The following is an 18,160-nucleotide window of genomic DNA, read 5'->3' on the forward strand; positions in this document are numbered from 1 at the left end:
GGGGGGGGGGTGCTTTAGCAGGGAATGGAGCTATCTCAGGGTTCGAATCAAAAGGGAGTAAAACACAAAAGCTTGCTGAGCCAGAGGAAGCAATTCTGCTCCTCTTGGTCCACAAGCACTGCTGTAAAAGCTTCCCTGATGGATCCAGCTCTGCATTCCCCTCTTCTGGTTTCCCAAGACTAGGGAAATTTCATCCACAGATGTCAAAAATAAAACTGTATTAAAATAGAGACATGCATCTTCATTAAAATACTTAAATGATCAACCTGCCACATGACAGCATGGTGGCACAGTGGTTAGCACTGCTGCCTCACAGCTCCAGGGACCTGGGTTCAATTCCCAGCTTGGGTCACTGTCTGTGTCGAGTTTGCACATTCTCCCAGTGTCTGTCTGTGTTTCTTCCTGGTGCTCTGGATTCCTCCCACATTCCAAAGATGTGCAGGGTAGGCTAATTGGCCATGCTAAATTGACCCTTATGGGATGTTACAGGGATTAGCGGGGGAAATATGTGGTGTTTCAGAGATAGGGTCTAGGTGGGATTGTTGTTGGTGCAGATCTGATGGGCCAAATGGCCTCCTTCTGCATTTGAGGATATCAATGAATCTATGAATGACACTGCTTTGGTCAGAACCTCATTTAATCTGAGTGGGTGAGTTAAATGGCAAATATTCCTAAAATTCAAATGGTTAATCTTCTATCTACAATTGGCTGTGCATCAGATTTTTATAGCTTTGTTAATTAAAATGTAAAATATCTCAAGAAATTGAAATTTTCTTTTATAGTACAATTTTATTTTAATTTCCTGATAACTTCTGCCAATTTCATTTAATTACTCTGTTGTTAATGTAATTCTTTTTTACAGATGTACACTGCTTTCCTCCCCAACTCATACGTCTGAAGTTTAACACACAAGAACAGGTTCAGGTTCAATGTTTTTTTTAAAATCTGAATTCAAGACTCCAAACTGCTCACTTCCGGGCTTTTGAGGAACTGAGACAAAGGGAGGGCAGCCAGGTGGGAATGAAAACTACTTGTTTTAAGGCGGCTGGTAGCCTTTGATTTAACTTGTTTTGCAGGTTTTACAGTGGCCAGCAGAGATCTCAGGCCTCACAAAACCTGGTCGTTGAAATAAGGCAATGACAACCTTGGGAGAAACTGGATTAATAGTAGAAGCATAGGGTAGCAGAATTCTTTTTAATGGCCTTCATACCTTTACTTGTCATCCAAGAAGAGCAGAAGTGTTTCCTCCTGGTCTGTCCACTTTCCACCACACGCACACACACACATACCCACCACACATACATCTACACAAGTTCGGAGATCCACCTCCCACAGGATTGGTTTGTGGATCAGAGATCAGACCCACTTTGTCCTCTAGCCTGCTCCTGAGTACTCACTGTTGTGATGTTACTGTTTTTAATATTCTTAAGAATATGGTGGTATTCTGTAAATCTGTGTGTCTATATGCATGCACACAATTAATTAAACTGGCAGAAAGTTAATAACGACAGCTTATCTATGAAAGCGGAGAGATAAACTGGTCAGGTACTTACTGCATGTATGAGAGGCAATGGTGAGGCTGGATTTCCAAGTAAATTGGTTGGTTTTAAAATTTGCATGAAGGGATAGGTACGGACTTTGCTTTTCAGCTGTTAAAGTTCAAAGGGGGGTTAGAAGTTACAAGGGACTTTTACAATTTACAAAGGTTTCATAAGTAAACCGGGAAGGTTATTAAATTTTATTGACTCAGGAGTGGAAGCAAGAGGAAAACATTTTTAAAAATTATATTTTGGAAAAGTTGAGTTCAAAGATGGGCTTGAGAAAAATCAAATCTGAGATAAAAGGGGAAAAGGACATTTATGGGAAGATGTTGAGCTGAGTTGGGGTGACTGTGGTGTGATGGCCATGTCCTGACAACAGCTCGGGGAAAGTGTAGAAGTTGTAACCGCCACCCAGTCAAGCGAGAGAAGTCTGGGTTTTCAGACAGCTGACTGTTTCAGAACTTTCTTGGACTTCCACAGCCAAGTGGAATTGTTAGAGGAGTTGTGTGGTATACCACTATTAAAGTGACAGCAGTTTTTGCCTTGGGTAATTCAACTGGATTTTTCTAGTTAAAAATCAATCAGGAAGTTGTTGCTAAGAATGGAGTTTGTGACTCAGTGGGTTTTTTTGGAGGGTATTTTGTCAGACACAGTTGGAACTGTGGAACTTTAATATTGTGCGCTTACATTTTTTCCCTCATTAATAAATACTTTAATTTTTATAACCCTAAAGGAAGTATGCTTCATGGATCAATCGTTTTCCTCCTCATTTTCAAAATACAAAAAAAAGACAAGTTTCTCTCTAGAATCTGGTTTGCTTAGCAAATAATATCTACCCAACCAGAAACCAAGTCTGTCAATCAGGCTGACTTCCCAGCAGAGAACTTTGTAGAGCCAAAAGGCATATGCTGAAAAATCTTACCTCCACAGGAAAATTCAGACCCGCATCTTCCAACCAAAACTCTAACCACACCACCAAGGAACGTAACATCAACCAACCCCACTTTCATCCTTCCTGTCCCCAATTTAATATCCAGACCATTGTTTTCAACTAAACAAAAGCCTAATAAAATCTGGGAGGCTTTAATTTTTTTTGGAACATGACATTTGCATATGAAATCTAACATTTCGACATTTAACATGACAAAATAACACAAATCTCATGGCAAGAAACCATACGTTAACTTCAACATAAAGTTTCCTTTTCCGTTATGTAAGTAATATATCATTGTTTGTTGACATCTATGTTATTTCTTTTCAGTCTATTTTCTAAAAGAACCTAAAGCCTGCAGACATTTTATTGAGGTAACAAATTACTTTCAAGTAAAAATGGTCTCCAGGCACATGGCCAGACATACTGATGGCTCCCAGTGTAGACATGTACACAAAGAGCCCGGAGGGTCATGAGCGGAAATTCCTTTCATGTGATCAGTTCAACACACATTTAGTAATAATTTAAAGCAATGGAATTAACTACTTCATGTTTAACCAAGATTTGAAGTGGACCAGGCAGACCTGAATAAGCTTTTCTTCAAGAGAAATCAGTCTGAGTAGAACATGACACCTTCAAGCTAAGCTCATAATTGAGCAAATTTTTGTCATTGGTGTAAACAAATTAGTGTTCATTGGTGAATGTGACAGGGCAGAGCTGTTAAAAAAATACACTAACGTACAGGGATTACAAATTTTAGAGTAACAATTGAGAGGTTGTAATTTTCACTTAATCCCACAAGTACATGCTGAATGGACACTTTGCCCAAATTACACAATATCACTTTTATAAACCTAACCAAGAACAGCCTTGTTTTGCATCATGTAAAATTCCTGAAATAAATACTCCTTGATTATATTCAGTCAAGCATACCATTTTGTGGAACCAATCCACAGTCACAATTATTAATCCTATGTAGGCTACTTATTCAACTTCAATTTGAAACATACATGAAAATATCAAACTACATATTACAGAAATTGCAGCCAATTTTAGTGTTTTAAAATCAATAGAAAATATTCCATCTTCATATTCTATAACTGCAAATCTTTGTACTGTTTTTGTGTAAATGATAGAAACGTAGAAGAACCACAGAATCCCTAGAGTGCAGAAAGAAACCATCAAGTCTGCAAAGACTCTCTGTAAAAGCATCTTTCCGAAGCTCTCCCCTCTGCCCTATCCATGTAATCCTGTGCATTTCCCACTTACACATCTTTGGACACAAAGGGACAACTTAGCATGGTCAATCCACCTAATTTGCACGTTTTGGGCCCTTTTTGTCAATGCATTCAATGCTTGATTGTTTCCCTTTACTCCTGATGATTGAAATCAGACAAGGTACTCAAGGTATGGTTTGAACCTAGTGTTGCAATTTAGTCATAACTTCATCTGAATTGTACGCTACTGTTTTGTCAATACAGTTCAACATCTTATTGATTTTGATTGCCTTGCTGCATTGCTTGGACTTGTTGAGTAAAGTCTACCAAGATATTAGTTTTTTTTTTAATTGGTCCTTAGCTATTTCAATGTCATATACATAGACTGTGTTCCCCACACTTCCGCTTTAGAGTTGGCATGTTATTTCATTCTGGAAGATATCACTGCCTAATTGTTTCCTTGCTTAACTTCCACACTCCTATTTTAATTTTGTCACATGCTATAAAATGTATGGCCATAAATCACCAGCCCTTTCTACATTTCTCTTGATTTTAATTTCCACTGACCTCAGAGCTTGAAAGGCTGAGGAATAGCCAGCATCCACCAAGATACGGGAAGCTATTCCCGATGAAGATAACATTTTCTTCAAAGTTATTCTCAATTTTGGTAGTATTAGTAGATTGTGCATGTTAGACACATTTTTCAGCTCTCTGTTTAGTATCCCAACCATGCACACTACTTGGAGTTCCCTTCATTTGGCAGCATTCTTTACTGCATGTGTGTTTATATTTCCCATGAGCATGATCAGCATGGTTTTTAACATGCCCAATTATTGCCAAATTAGAGGCAATCTCATGCTGGGTGGATGGCCACTATGGAATTAAGTGAAGCTTCCAAAAACATTTAACATGCACTCACAAACTGTTTATGATGCAAACTGTAAACATCGAGGCATGTCCATGAGTATTGCCTAATGCAAGCCTCATCCCATTGTTGATTCCATTTATTATATGATACAGTTTCACACTTAAGAAATATGTTCAAGATCTGCAGGAACAGAATAATGATTAGTAGGTGACTGCATCTTTAGAGCATTGTGGTACTCCAATATCATAAAACAGAAAGCTACTTGTACAATACGAGGCTCATTTGAAGATTTGTAGCTACATTTAAAAGAAAACATTTTAATTGTAGGAGCACAGAATCAAATTTTTCCTTACTATTATCCAAGAAAATTAGGAACCACCTAATACAATTCAGTTATTACTATAGTCTTCTTAGGAAAGTTACATTACTACACAGTACTGTGAGATGAAGAAAACCCACCCTATATTGCCTGCATAACAATAATTTAAATGGCATGCAAATAACATAACTACACTTTTTGAAATACTGCAGGATTGCAAGATTGTACTACCGATCTCTTCCCAGAGATAATCAGTAAATGGCAGCATCTACACCTTTACAGTTTGGCAAGTATCAAAGATGAGATATGACCATTCAGCCCAATGGACCCTTTAAATGCCTAACCCTATCAATGCATAGTCCAGTTAAATTCAAAATTTGCTTCTCACATCTTTTCAATGCTTTGACAGCTTTCTTCCCAACTCTTCATTCCACGCTGGCATTCTTCGCCTCCTGATTCACGTTTTAATGCCCTTCCCTCCCATTTCAGACGTGCACTCCTCTGTGGTACACCCCCTAGAAGTTTGCACCTCAGCACTACTGCCAATTCCAACTCTTGCTGCTCCAAATGACTGAACATTTGTGCGATAGTGAGTGACAATTCATGACATCAAACCAATTCCCTCCCAGTGCATCTCAGTATCTGTGTATTTGCAAGCAGGACCTTAAAATAGGTGTCTTTCAAGTTAAAATCCTGGAATTTTCTGTGTTTCACTTCTTTAATTTTAGCATCAAAAAAACCGAGAAAATTAGATCCCAAAAAAACAGTAAATTTGTAAAATTCGGTTGTAATTTTCAACATCACTAAGCCCGAAGTAAACATACAAGAGCTTCACAAAGTCGCAATTAAGCAAAATGTTCAATTATTTGCATAGTTCAAGACACTGTTTTATGTGGCTTACTGGCAGTTGCGAAAGTGACTGCCGCAAAATACTGTCAAGTTTCATTAGCACTAAATATAGTTGTGAATGGACAGTGCTACAATATGTTGATTGCTGAAATGTATGTTAACTCAGCAGATTACTATCATAATATCAAGAAGAAAATAATTTAAAGTCTGATGGAAAATATGAATAGCTAATACCAAAATTAAATTATCCAGTCTGTTTGATGAATGGTAAACTGTGACCATTGTACTGAATCTTTGTATTTTGTTAATGGCATTGCTGTCATCATTATCTAAGCTCTTCAACACATGTGCTGGCATTGCAAATGTAAAGCATGCATATTTCCAGGCCTGACTTTTGCAACAAAGGGGAAACAGGAGGTTCCCCCACCCCCACAAATCTATGAGGAAATCTTTTTTTTAACAGATTCACTGCCCAAGTAAAACCGAGCAATTTTCCAGTGATAATTAGTAAAAACTGATTTTGAAAGATTCTGATGGATGTGAAATATTATGAATCAACAATATGCTTTAACAGATCTGGCAAGGGCAAGTATAACGTGTCTCAGAATTTAGAACATTTGGCTAGACGTTAAGCCAAAAGTGTTTGTAAGAATGAAGGTCTGTTTAACAGAACAGTAAAAGCCAGGCACTTCCTCAAGGCTGTGTGAGGGGAGGTATTGAGAAAGCAAAAGAGAAGAGTGAAGGAGAGATGGAGGGTTGCAAATCCCAGAGTATTAGCATAGACCTCGTAGCAACTCACTTAACTTCCCTCTTTTTAATTGGTGGGCTGGCTGGTTTCAATCTACCTAAAAAGGGATGTTAGTTTACCCCTAATATATTCACAAAGCACTTGCGCTAACCACACTTGGTTCATTTCAATAGGATATCAAAAATCAAGAAGTCCACCCAAGAAAGCAGCCAACTAAGAAATCGGATGAATTAATTCCATGTGCGACTGTATTTGAAACCTGAGACTACGGGTGCAAAGCAAATGTTTATAACCACTGATGTGAGAGCAAATGTACTTGGAATATGAACTCAGCTGGACTAGTTCCTGTTAGTGCCAAAACATGTTTTGCACTCATCACATCACTCGTGCCAGTCAGCATAAATACAGTGTAACCGTAATCCATAAAATATGGTGAAGGATTCAAAGGGGATTTCTGTACCAGTCTAGAAGAAAGAAAATTACACATGCACTGAAGAGATTTCTTTAAAAATATGTATATGCTAACACTGATCATTGAATAAGTTGACAGTCAATCAGCAAAAATGTAAACGCAGAAATTTAAAGCCAAGCCTGTGGTCCTTAAACATGAACATCAGAACCATAGTGAAAGGAGAGGAAAAATAAGTTTGTCAGGAACTTTCATGGAGCAGTGGTAAGGATTAATTTAACGTTAGCCAAATTTAACTTAAAAACCACTTGGCATAATTCAAGACTGAACCGCTGTCATCTGTTATTTTCAGCACTAATCCCATTTTGTTTAGAGAATGGGTTTCAACATCAGAAATATTTCACCTTATAGTTTAACATTAATGGACCAACACGTCAGTAAAAACCACAGTAAATGTGAAAATATTGTGTTCCATTTGCTGACCTGGATTTGTTGCAATTTAAGCTTGTGAACAGCCACAGACATCAAGTCTAATATTACAGAAATAGATAACAAAAGAATGGCAATGCTCAAACATTTATTCTTCAACCATATGGTGTCTCCATACTGCACCTTTCACATTGATGCTGAGCCAAAGCTAGCTCCAACAGATGGTAAAACAATGCTAGTGCAGTCCCGAATTGAAGGAAGTGAGAACACCTTCAAGGGATGACTGCCTCCCTTTACTACCATTGGTGTGAAGCCTATTAATAAAAAATATTTGGCAGCTGATTGCTTCACCATTGCTTCCGAACTGCAAAAGAAAGATCTGAGTCAGAAGCTGGAAAGTCATTATTCAAACACAGCTCTTCTATTTCCCCACGTTGTAACAATGCAAGTGGGCACCACCACTTGTCAGGAAGCTAAGACAGTTTTAAGCAATCTGTATTTGTATTTGTGGGCATTAGAATCATAAGGGGCGATTTTCATAGATCATCACAGAATCATCATAGAAACCTACAGTTTAGAAAGAGGCCATTCAGCCCATCGAGTCTGTACCAACCACAATCCCACCCAGGCCCAACCCCCATATCCCTACATATTTTACCCGCTACTCCCTCTAACCTACGCAACTCAGGACACTACAGGGCAATTTTTAGCATGGCCAATCAACCTAATGATGTGGATATGCCGGCGTTGGACTGGGGTAAACACAGTAAAAAGTCTGACAACACCAGGTTTAAGTCCAACCGATTTATTTGACAGTAAACTCATTAGCTTTCGAGGTTTCCCTCTTCAAGAAGATTGGACTTAAACCTGGTGTTGTCAGACTTTTTACAATCAACCTAACCCAGACATCTTTGGACTGTGGGAGGAAACTGGAGCACCCGGAGAAAACCCATGCAGACACAAGAAGAATGTGCAAACTCCGTACAGACAGTGACCTGAGCTGGGAATCGAACCCAGGCTCATGGAGCTGTGAAGCAGCAGTGCTAACCACTGTGCTGCCCACTTTCCTGCACTCTCTGTCTGAGGGAATGACAGCACACTCAAAATCCAGAAAGCACGATTTTTTAAGGCAAGGATAGATAGATTTTTGAAAGGTAAAGGAATTAGGGGTTATACTGAGTGGGCGGATAAGTGGAGCTGAGTCCACAAAAAGATCAGCCATGATCTTATTGAATGGCAGAGCAGGCTCAAGGGGCCAGATGGCCTACTCCTGCTGCTAGTTCTTATGTTCACGCTGACGAACCTCCGAACTCCCATCTTACCGGCCCCTTGCTAGTGGAATGGTATGAAACACACCGCGGGAAAGCAGGAAGCTCATTTTGATACATTAGTATGTCATTAGCGAGCACTCTCTCCGGGGCTTCCCTCCTCGCTTAATATTCAGCAGTGACCCACGTGGTACGTCAAGCGGACGCCATTTATAAGAGGCTCACTTAACTGATAATCAGGGGTGGGAAGGCGATTCCTATCAGGTGTGTTGATAGTCACCTGAGACCTCAAATGGTGGGCTGGGAATATATTTAAATAGGGTGCCCCAATCTCAGTGCAGCCAGGTTTTGCTGGCGTGTTTAGCACCCTCCTCCCCACCCTACCCCATAACATGCTCCCTTGATTTTTGTTTACTGCAGAGTGTCATAACATCTGGGGAGAAACATACCCAGTTTTCTTACCAGAAACAATACTCTGCCATTTTTTGGTGAGATTTCACCCATGCTATAGTTTTAAGAAAGTTTAATTTTCTGTTACTATTTAAGCTTTTTCAGTTAGCTCATGTTAAACAAAGGTGCTTGCATGTATTATGGATTCTGGTTTCATTTCAAACTATCCCTGCATTTTAATTAAAGGGTTTACAACATGGAAAAACAAGGGTTAAAGAAAGGCTGTGCTGTTGCTTAGCAACCAGAGTTCATCCTAAGTTAGAAAGAATTTTTGAGTTTAACTTTAAGCTACAGCCAGAAGGAGCTGGACAAAACCAAAGGGTTACAAAGAGTAGACTTCCCAAAGGAACACATTGTGGTCCAGAAATTAGGGAATTGAGACAAAAGGTATGTCACAGGAAGATAATTAATTTAAAGGAACAATGAACAAGTTGAACAAGGTCCTATGCAGGAGAAGTCAAGTTAATGGACAGAAGTAGTACTCTGAGTTAAAGAGACAGCTCAAGAACCAGTTTCAAAGTCAGCTACGTAAGAAGCCAAACATCTGAGGTAAATCAAAAGTTTAGTGACCTCAATACAGTCTATGAAGCAATAGTATTCTGTCGGCATTGCTGAGTACCTGAAAGACTGGGCGAACGCTTGAATGCGATACAAGACAGAGGAATACTTAAAGGAGAGATTGAAATCCTGGAAGCGGATCATTGGTGAATGCATTCAAGAGAAAGCATTGCTTGAGAGAAGATTATATAGCGTGTTTTTCAAGAGTGGAATTTGGAAATACTCATGTGGAAGTCAGAATTCCAGTGAGACCAGTTGGCTCACAATGTGATAAGTATCTACGAGGGTTTAATGAGAAACCACAGAACTTGCATTGGGTGGCGTCTATCACTTGATTTCAAAGTGTAGAGTGTGTGCTGGTTTACTTGGCCTGCATTCTTACCAGGAGCATTATGATATATTTTGTAACTTATGTTACCTTTAAAAGTCTGTGACCATCTGTGAAGATATTGTTGGGGTGAAGAAATATTATAGTTAGTCTTTTCAGGTTTAATATTTTCTTATTTTGTTAAAAGTTAACTGGCAGTCTTCATCCACATGTTTAAAGAAAAATAAAAGTTACAGTCTTTTGAGCCAGGATTCCATTCTGGGACCTGACATTCTGATAGTAACATGAGCTGAGAGCATAACAACTGAAATACTGCAGCAGAAAATGTATCGTACAGACAGCATTCATCACGGAATCAAACTTATAAATAAATGATCAAAATCGTATTTCTTATAGATAGGAACACTACAATAGCAGGTGGCCATTCAGGCTCTCATACTACCTGTCCCCTGCCCCCATCCTCCATTGAGCTTGCTTTGCCATTCACGTAGATAAGGACAAATCTGTAATATATCTCCATTATATAGGAAAGTTGTTGTGCCATTGAATTTAATATGTTTATTTTAGGTAGCTCATTGTAACTTCTTTTGTCACATTTAAATTGTCATTTTCTAAACAAGTTGTGAAAACAAGTGTGGAATGTATCAAAATAACTGATTACAGGAAAGCTTAATGCACATTATAAACAAGTTAAAAGCAGCAGGGAATCTCAAAGTTTTTTTTTGGCAGACTTAAATTTTTGGCAAGATTTGCTCAAAGGGAGACATTAACTTAGGTACCAATATTTCTACAATTGGCAATGTGGGTGTTAGGAGGCAGCAGTCATCACTAAGGGAGGCAACCACTATTGATTTGAGCAAAAACTTCTGGAAGTAAAGATTCCAAATGGGTTCACATTCAAGTTCAAAGCCATTGCTTGCAGCAATTCCAAAGGAACTTCTTAGTACATAGAGATTCTTACCATTAATATTACTTAACCAGTCTTGCTGGGAGTAACTGTAGAAATAAGAACATTTACATTTTTAATAAATATCCCAAAATTGCTCTTTTCCTCTAAAATGGGAGAGTACTGTGAACACAAGGAATGCCCCCTTATATCTTTGCAGATGGAATAATGTTTTTGGCCAAACATTCTGCACAGCCACCATAAATGCCATTCCAAGTCAAACAAATAGAGCCGTGCAGAGGAAGAGCTGGAAGTAATTTTCCCAGGTCAAAGAATTAAGCTTCAGTGGTGACAGAGGTTTAGAGTGGTATTCTCCCATTTTGAGACTATCTACTGTGGCAAGGGGTAAAACATGGAAAAGGCCGGTGAACGGAGTTGAGAAACTCCATTAGCCATGATCAAATGGTGGAGCAGACTCGATGGGTCGAATGGCCTAATTCTTACATATTATTATATGTATTACATTCTTGTAATATATTATGGCCTTATGGTATTTCCTGCTACGGCCAGCAGAAACATATCAAATTTTCCAGCCCTGACCTCAACAATTATGCATCTGGATGCTTCACATCATTTTCAGTGGTGGGACAGATCTGGTTGGAGTGCAGTCTGCCATCGTATACGAGTTCCATATTAATAAGGTGCCCAACATCGCTGACCCACCACTGAAGAAAGAAAGTGGACCATCTGAAAATGAAGATAGATCTCCAGAAACATTCTGAGGTTGGAAGATGGACCACTGCAGAACACTTGATCTAGAAGATCCACCTGTGGATGGTCCCCCGATCCACTGCTGTGGTGCTCCAGGGACCAGGAGCTTCTTTCCTGAACTCCAGAGGCGGATCCAAGCATTGTTCAAATAAAACCTGACATCTGCATGTCAAGTTCTTCCAAATGCATTTCATGTTGGTGTGTTTTTCCACTGGCATCACGAAGAATCTGGGGGACTGGGCCTTCACCTGCATTCTTTTAACAAAAGATCCTACTGTAAATTCACACTGATATGAAACCTATTTCTGGCTCTCCTACTATATTCTCCCACAATTCCCGCCATCAATTATGCCAGCAAGGGCTTGGGAGAATTCCACCCATAATTGCAGGTCAACTGCATATGCTTTAAGCGAAAGAATGGTGTGTGGTGCAGGGAAATCTAAATTAAGTGGTAGCAGTTCAGAGTAATTTAAAAACAAAAGGATTTCTTGAAGCTAATTGTTGACTCATCAATAAAACCACACTGTCATTTGAAGCAGAAAGCACACTCAAATGAAATGCTAACACAATGCATCTTCTTTCACTTTTAAAGCCAAATGGCTGAGGTTGCCTTTGGAGTTTGGACGATAATCCATTCCATAAAACCAGTTTCTTCTACAAACAATGTACAACTTGCATCATCAACTCCGAAAAGCAGCTTTTCAACCAAATTAGCTGCATTTATTTAAGGAAGTGAATAGCATCAGCTTAAATATCCAATCAGGAAAAATGGGAAATTTCTAAAATACATCAAAAACAGCAATATAGCCATTCAGGAAAAATAAGGGCGAGTGAAGCAAGTGGTCTGAAAATGCCTGAACGACACAATTAAAACCAAAACAAAATGGACTAAAAATAATTTATGCAAAGTCTACAGGAAAGGGGGAGGAGAGAACTTTGGAAAGTACACACACAGATGGAAAAACAAAGGACATTAAATACATGCAAACCCTTTTTGCTATTGAAACAGAAAAGTAGTTAGAGAATTTGTTTCTAATTCTAGCACAAGGAAATATTTCCAGTTGTGCGGAGACCAAAACCAACATCCATAATTATTAGGTGGTCACTAAGAAATCAGGAAGAATTTCTTTAGCCGGAAAGTGGTTAGAATGTAGAACTCATCACCACAAGGAGACAAATAGTATAAATGCAAGGGAAAGCTAGATGAGGGAGTAAGGAATAGAACATAATGCAAAAAAGGAAAAATGGAGAAAGGGTACAAAGCTCTTGTGGAGCACAAACAATGACTTAAACCGATTGAGTCAAGTGGCCTGTTTCTGCATTGTACATTCAATTGAATTCTATGTAAAGTTGTGATGAATTATTTAATAATATTGTCAAATTTTAACCGCTATTACTTAAGGAGAATAACTTATTTTCTGACGCTAAAGGATTTCCAGCAAACATAAAGATAATAAAGAAATTCAAAATAACAATGGGTTGTGTGAATTCATTGCCTGTTCTTGTCTTCATAAAACATAATTCCTATTTTAAGGAAGAAGAAATATGTTTCCTACTTCCTTTCATGACCACATATCTCCAATTTTTCCTCTTTATGTGGAAGTACCAAACGAAATCGGCATTGTTTCATTCTATGGCACTAAATAATGGTGCTGAAAGGAATACAAACAAGAAGCAGGAGTATGCCCCTCAAGTCTGCTCGGCCATTTAACAAGATCATGGCTGATCTGATAACAATTTTAAATCTGCAACCCAACTACCCGCATTAACCCTATCATCCCCTTGCTCACCAACAATCTATCCACTTCCACCTTAAAATTACTCAAAGACTCTGCTTCCATTAGTGTTGATGTCCCCACACTTGAGAACAAATTCAGATGACACAAACTTAGCAGGTCACCAGTAACAATGAGACACTATATTCCCTCACATCCACTTCATTTTCTCTCCATACGTTCAAACAATGCAAAGCAAAACTACGTTTTCTAAAATTCCATTGTTTAAAAACTTTGGAAAATTAACATCTATATACCTGCTATCTTGATGTTGAGGTTAGCATCTAGGAGCAAGTTTTCAGCTTTCAGGTCTCGATGTACAATGTTTCGACAGTGGCAAAAGTGGACCGCTGCAACAATTTGCTTGAATTTCTTTCGGGCTTCTTTCTCTGCCATACGTCCATGGGCGACAAGGTGATCTATAATTTGAAAGGTTGAGGGAAATAGGAGGAGAAACATGAAATAAAGAGGACGCTCACGATTTTTGGCAAAATAAGAGAGTCATCACATTTTGGTAATACTAAACAAAGTACACAAATATTTGTGAGCACGTACATATATATATATCTGAAGTAATTATTGGAAATTTAGCAAAAGCATAATGTTAACTTTGAAGATAGTTTTCTTTTCATAATTCTCCCCTCAGTACCCTGCCATCACTCTGGCATCTCCACAAGCAAACGCAACAATCCAAATTCCTTCCCAGCTTCCTTTATAGCTATTTTTCAACAAACACAAAGCAAAATTTAATGCTGAGAAGATGGAAAATAGTCCTCCATGGTAAGGTTCTGTTGGGAAGTAAATGATTCCAATGAGTGACATATTTCAGAAATGTCAATGGTGTCTAGACTTCAAACTCAAGTCTACAGAAGTGTGGATACCACAGTACACAGTGCAGCCTTAGCATTCTGTGCACGAGACAGATTATATTTGGTTCAATGTTCTACTCAGGTTGCAGCCTTGCTACACAGCAAGGCACCAGAGTTCAGACAGTCTATTCAGGCTAGGAGGGAAAAACTGAATAGTCATATTTTGCCAGACTGGGCTCCCTGACTTCCTGGTGGTTATTCAAGAGCAATATTTGCAGCAACCAGAGGAAATGGCCACCTACAAAGAATAGTGTGCATACTCAGAGAATAGTATGTACTTTCAATTCAAAAGAAAGGCAACAGTAGTGCCAAATACATCATTTAATGTTCTATTAGGCAGCTTTAAGTTTAAATATAAACATGCCAATTCCATATGCAAGATAACATGAACGTTAGTTTGATAGATGTTGATGCTCAAGAACGGCTATGTTTATTACCCATCCATAGTTGCCTTGTGGTGATGAGCTTTCTCCTTCAATTGCTTGAAGTGATGACACTCTCAGAATACTGCTGGGGTAAATCCCAGAATTGTACCCAGCAACAATAACAAAACAGTGATTTATGCCCAAGTCAGAATGCCATGCGAACTGTAGGACAGAGATAATATTCTTTTTGGTTGGACATTTATAGGGACATAGCTTTGATAAGTGCTTGCTTTATGTCCAGTGATCTGAACACATTGGAGCCCAATAAATGCTGGACGCTCAGTTCGGTAATAAGTGAACCAGTCAGGTGAACTGCTTTGTCCTGAATGCTCTCAAGCATTTAGCAGCTGCACTCATTCTGACAAATGACAAGTATTCCATCATATTTTTAATTTGAACTTTTCAGATGGATTGTGAAGGGTAAAGAAGGGAGACACTCAAAGGCCCTTATCTGCTCTCGTAGGCATCAGGTGGACAAAGCTAATAAAACTTAGTTTCTCGTCAACAGAAACCCTTAGGACATTGATAGTGGTGCCAATGAATGGCAAGCAGATGCAGCTAGGCTCTCTTTTATTCAAGGTGGGCATTGTCTGACACTTTCTGATATGAATGCCATTTGTCAGCCTAGATTTACTCTAGGTTCAGTTGTAAACTGGCAAGAATTCCTTCCTTATCAAAGGGGTTGTGAACAGAGATCAATATTGTGGAATTGTAGGTGAATAACCTCACTTCTGACCTTATAATGGAAGGAAGGTCACTGATGGTGCAACTGAAGATGGTTGACATATTGATAGTAGGTAATGCTTGATGACACTATTAATGACTTCTTGCATTAATTTACTAATGATTGAAAGAATGCTGATGTGATGTTAGTGGTCAGGTTAGGTGGTGTCCTATTTGTTTTAGGCAAGACATCCTTGAAAAATTTTTCACTTTGTCAGATAATACCAGTGTCACATAGTTGTACTGAAAAGGTTTGGCTGGAGTAGTGAGTTCTCAGGCACCACTGTCTTTGCTGTATCCGATACACTTAGTCACTTTTTAACGTTATGTGAAGTGAACTGAATTTGCTGTACATTGGTATCTTTGATGATGAGGGCCAAAGGAGAAGGCCAAATGGGATCACCCACTTGATCCTTTTGACTGGTTACATTTCTGTAATAATCTTTAAAAGAATACAAGGGTAGCCTAACAATGACAGTATGAAGGATAGATGATCAACTAAAACAAAAATCTTGAATTCTTCCTTTGACTAAAATCTGCCGGTTCTTGCTTACACTGAAATCCCCAATTATTGCTCCTCAATGTTGCAATATTTCAGCAGGTAAAATGTAGAAAATTAATGCATCTTAGGATAGGGCAGGAATTTATAAATAGAACCTTTTCACCCCTACGCTTGAATGCTTATATGTAAATACACCATATGTAAATTGCCACGCCACAGAAATCATGATATAATTTCTATGACAAGCTTCCTTTCTAAATTTAAAGCTTTTGGGGAAATTATCACTTGCAGAGCATTTTTAATAATGGTATCAAGAGATTTGGAGCAAAGTGTGAAATAGAGTTGCGATGCAAATCAGCCCAAGGCTGCTTTCATGGCCTGTTCTTAATGTTCTCATGTTTATTTGAACTAAATTCAAAGCATTCCAACTGTGATGAAAAAGGATCTCATGACATTCGTCTGGTCAACAAAATGAAATATTTCACTTCAATGTGAAATGTTAAACTTGTAAAATAAATCCGGGAAGGGGAGCATGTGCCAGCAAGCTACTGCTCTACTAATGAGACTAACATAGTTAACGTTAGTACAGTTTATTTTGTTTAAATGTACAAATGAATCAGAACTGATACAAGTAACTACTGGAAAAATTAGATTCTACTAACGCTGACAAAAATCTGTAAATAAGGTTACCTCTGACCAAGAGGATTACTTTTCATTATTTCATATCATGCGTGGACTAAAAGTTGCTTTTTTTTCCCAGAAAGGAGAACTGGAATTTTGTCTCATTCTTTACCATGACCACAAGTTATAACCTGGGTTTCTCATCCAAGATATTTTCCCTTCTTCAACAACGACTTGATCCCTCCTCATAACTCTCTACACACTCACCACACATCACACCTTAACCTTCCCTTCGTATAAATTCTCCCACACATTTCCATTAACACCTTTAATCCTGCCAACTTACAATTTTACAAAATAATTCAAGAGTGCAGAATCGTTCACAAATACAATGATGGTGCTCCCCACCTCTCGCCAACACTGTATCACCCTCTGTGCTCACCTCCAAAAAACGTAAACACAGTATTCATCTTAGTGACAGAGAAGCCTATTTGTTTACCTGCCTTTGCTGAATTCCTCATTCCTCAGGAAGGCAAACACACCAAGATTCCCCTCCACTGTATCCTTGAATGAATACCTTTCTCCAGTTTCCTTCCTATCATGGCCTTTCAGCGCTCACCTTGTACTTGAGCCCCATTGCCTGTTCTCACAATTTTATTCTCAATCCAAGTAAACTGCTCAGTACTTCCCTTCCTGGTTGCCATGCTAGGTAATGGCCCTCTCTCTTCAGGTACTGTTCTTTCTTTTCAGGTCACCCCACTCCTTAAAAATCTAGACAATCTATCTGTGCTTGCAAGCTACTAATCTTGAGTTGTACTTTCCTCTTCAAACCACTTAAATTGTTGTCTTCCAAATCTGTGATCATTCTTCTTGCAACTCCTTACACGAAACTCTCCAATCAAGTTTCAATTTTACTACAATACTTAAAAGACTGTCACCAAAGTTGGAAATAACATCCTTTGTGACACTGACTGTAGTGCATTCTCTGTTCTACATCTCTGTAGTCTTTGACATAAACAATCTCATCTTCCTCCTATATTTGCTCTCTTCTACTATTACTCAATGGAACAATCCTCACTATTTCTACACGTGCAATCATAACCACAGCATCTCTAGCAATGCTTCCTGTTCCCATCTTCACACAATTATCTCCAAAAGTTCTCTAAGGATCTCGGACACATCCTCTTCCTCCTTGGCAATCTCAGTGAAGACACAGGATCAACTTACACGTGTATACTGCGACACCATTCAACAGTATTGTCAGACAACTATTTTCTGGCGAGCTGCTACTCCAACATGTTAAACAATGGGAAGACTGAAGCCATCATCTTCAGCCACAACTTGAAATGCTGTACCTCTGCCACTGATTACATGTGACTACTAGACCATCATCTTCAGCTGAACCATACTGTTCTGTGTGCTCTCCTGAGCTGGTTTCTATCCCTTATCCTTTCCATTGTGAAGATCACATATATACAACCCTATGTCATCACCAGACCCTGCCCTGCCTCACAACATCTGCTGATGAAATCTTCATCCATGCTTCTGTTATCTCCATACCTACCTATTCCAATGTTCTCCTGGTTGACTTCACAACTTCCATTTTCTGAAAATTTCAGTTCACCCAAAAATGTCCAACCCCACATCTAATCCAATTTGTCAGTCACCCCAGC

General features: G+C 38.8%; 1 protein-coding gene across 5 annotated transcripts in view; it reads right to left on the reverse strand.

The window, feature by feature from the left end:
• The window catches only part of sik3 (SIK family kinase 3), a 281,489-nt gene that overhangs the window by 97,677 nt on the left and 165,652 nt on the right, over positions 1-18,160 (reverse strand). For all 5 annotated transcript variants that reach the window (XM_080214519.1, XM_080214520.1, XM_080214518.1 and 2 more), the window contains exon 4: positions 13,605-13,766. In XM_080214519.1, coding sequence (XP_080070645.1) covers positions 13,605-13,766 — 162 coding nt within the window. The remainder of the gene's footprint in view (positions 1-13,604; positions 13,767-18,160) is intronic.

Source organism: Carcharhinus amblyrhynchos, chromosome 29, assembly GCF_965287045.1.
Source record: "Carcharhinus amblyrhynchos chromosome 29, sCarAmb.v2.hapA, whole genome shotgun sequence".
Lineage (NCBI taxonomy): Eukaryota > Metazoa > Chordata > Chondrichthyes > Carcharhiniformes > Carcharhinidae > Carcharhinus > Carcharhinus amblyrhynchos.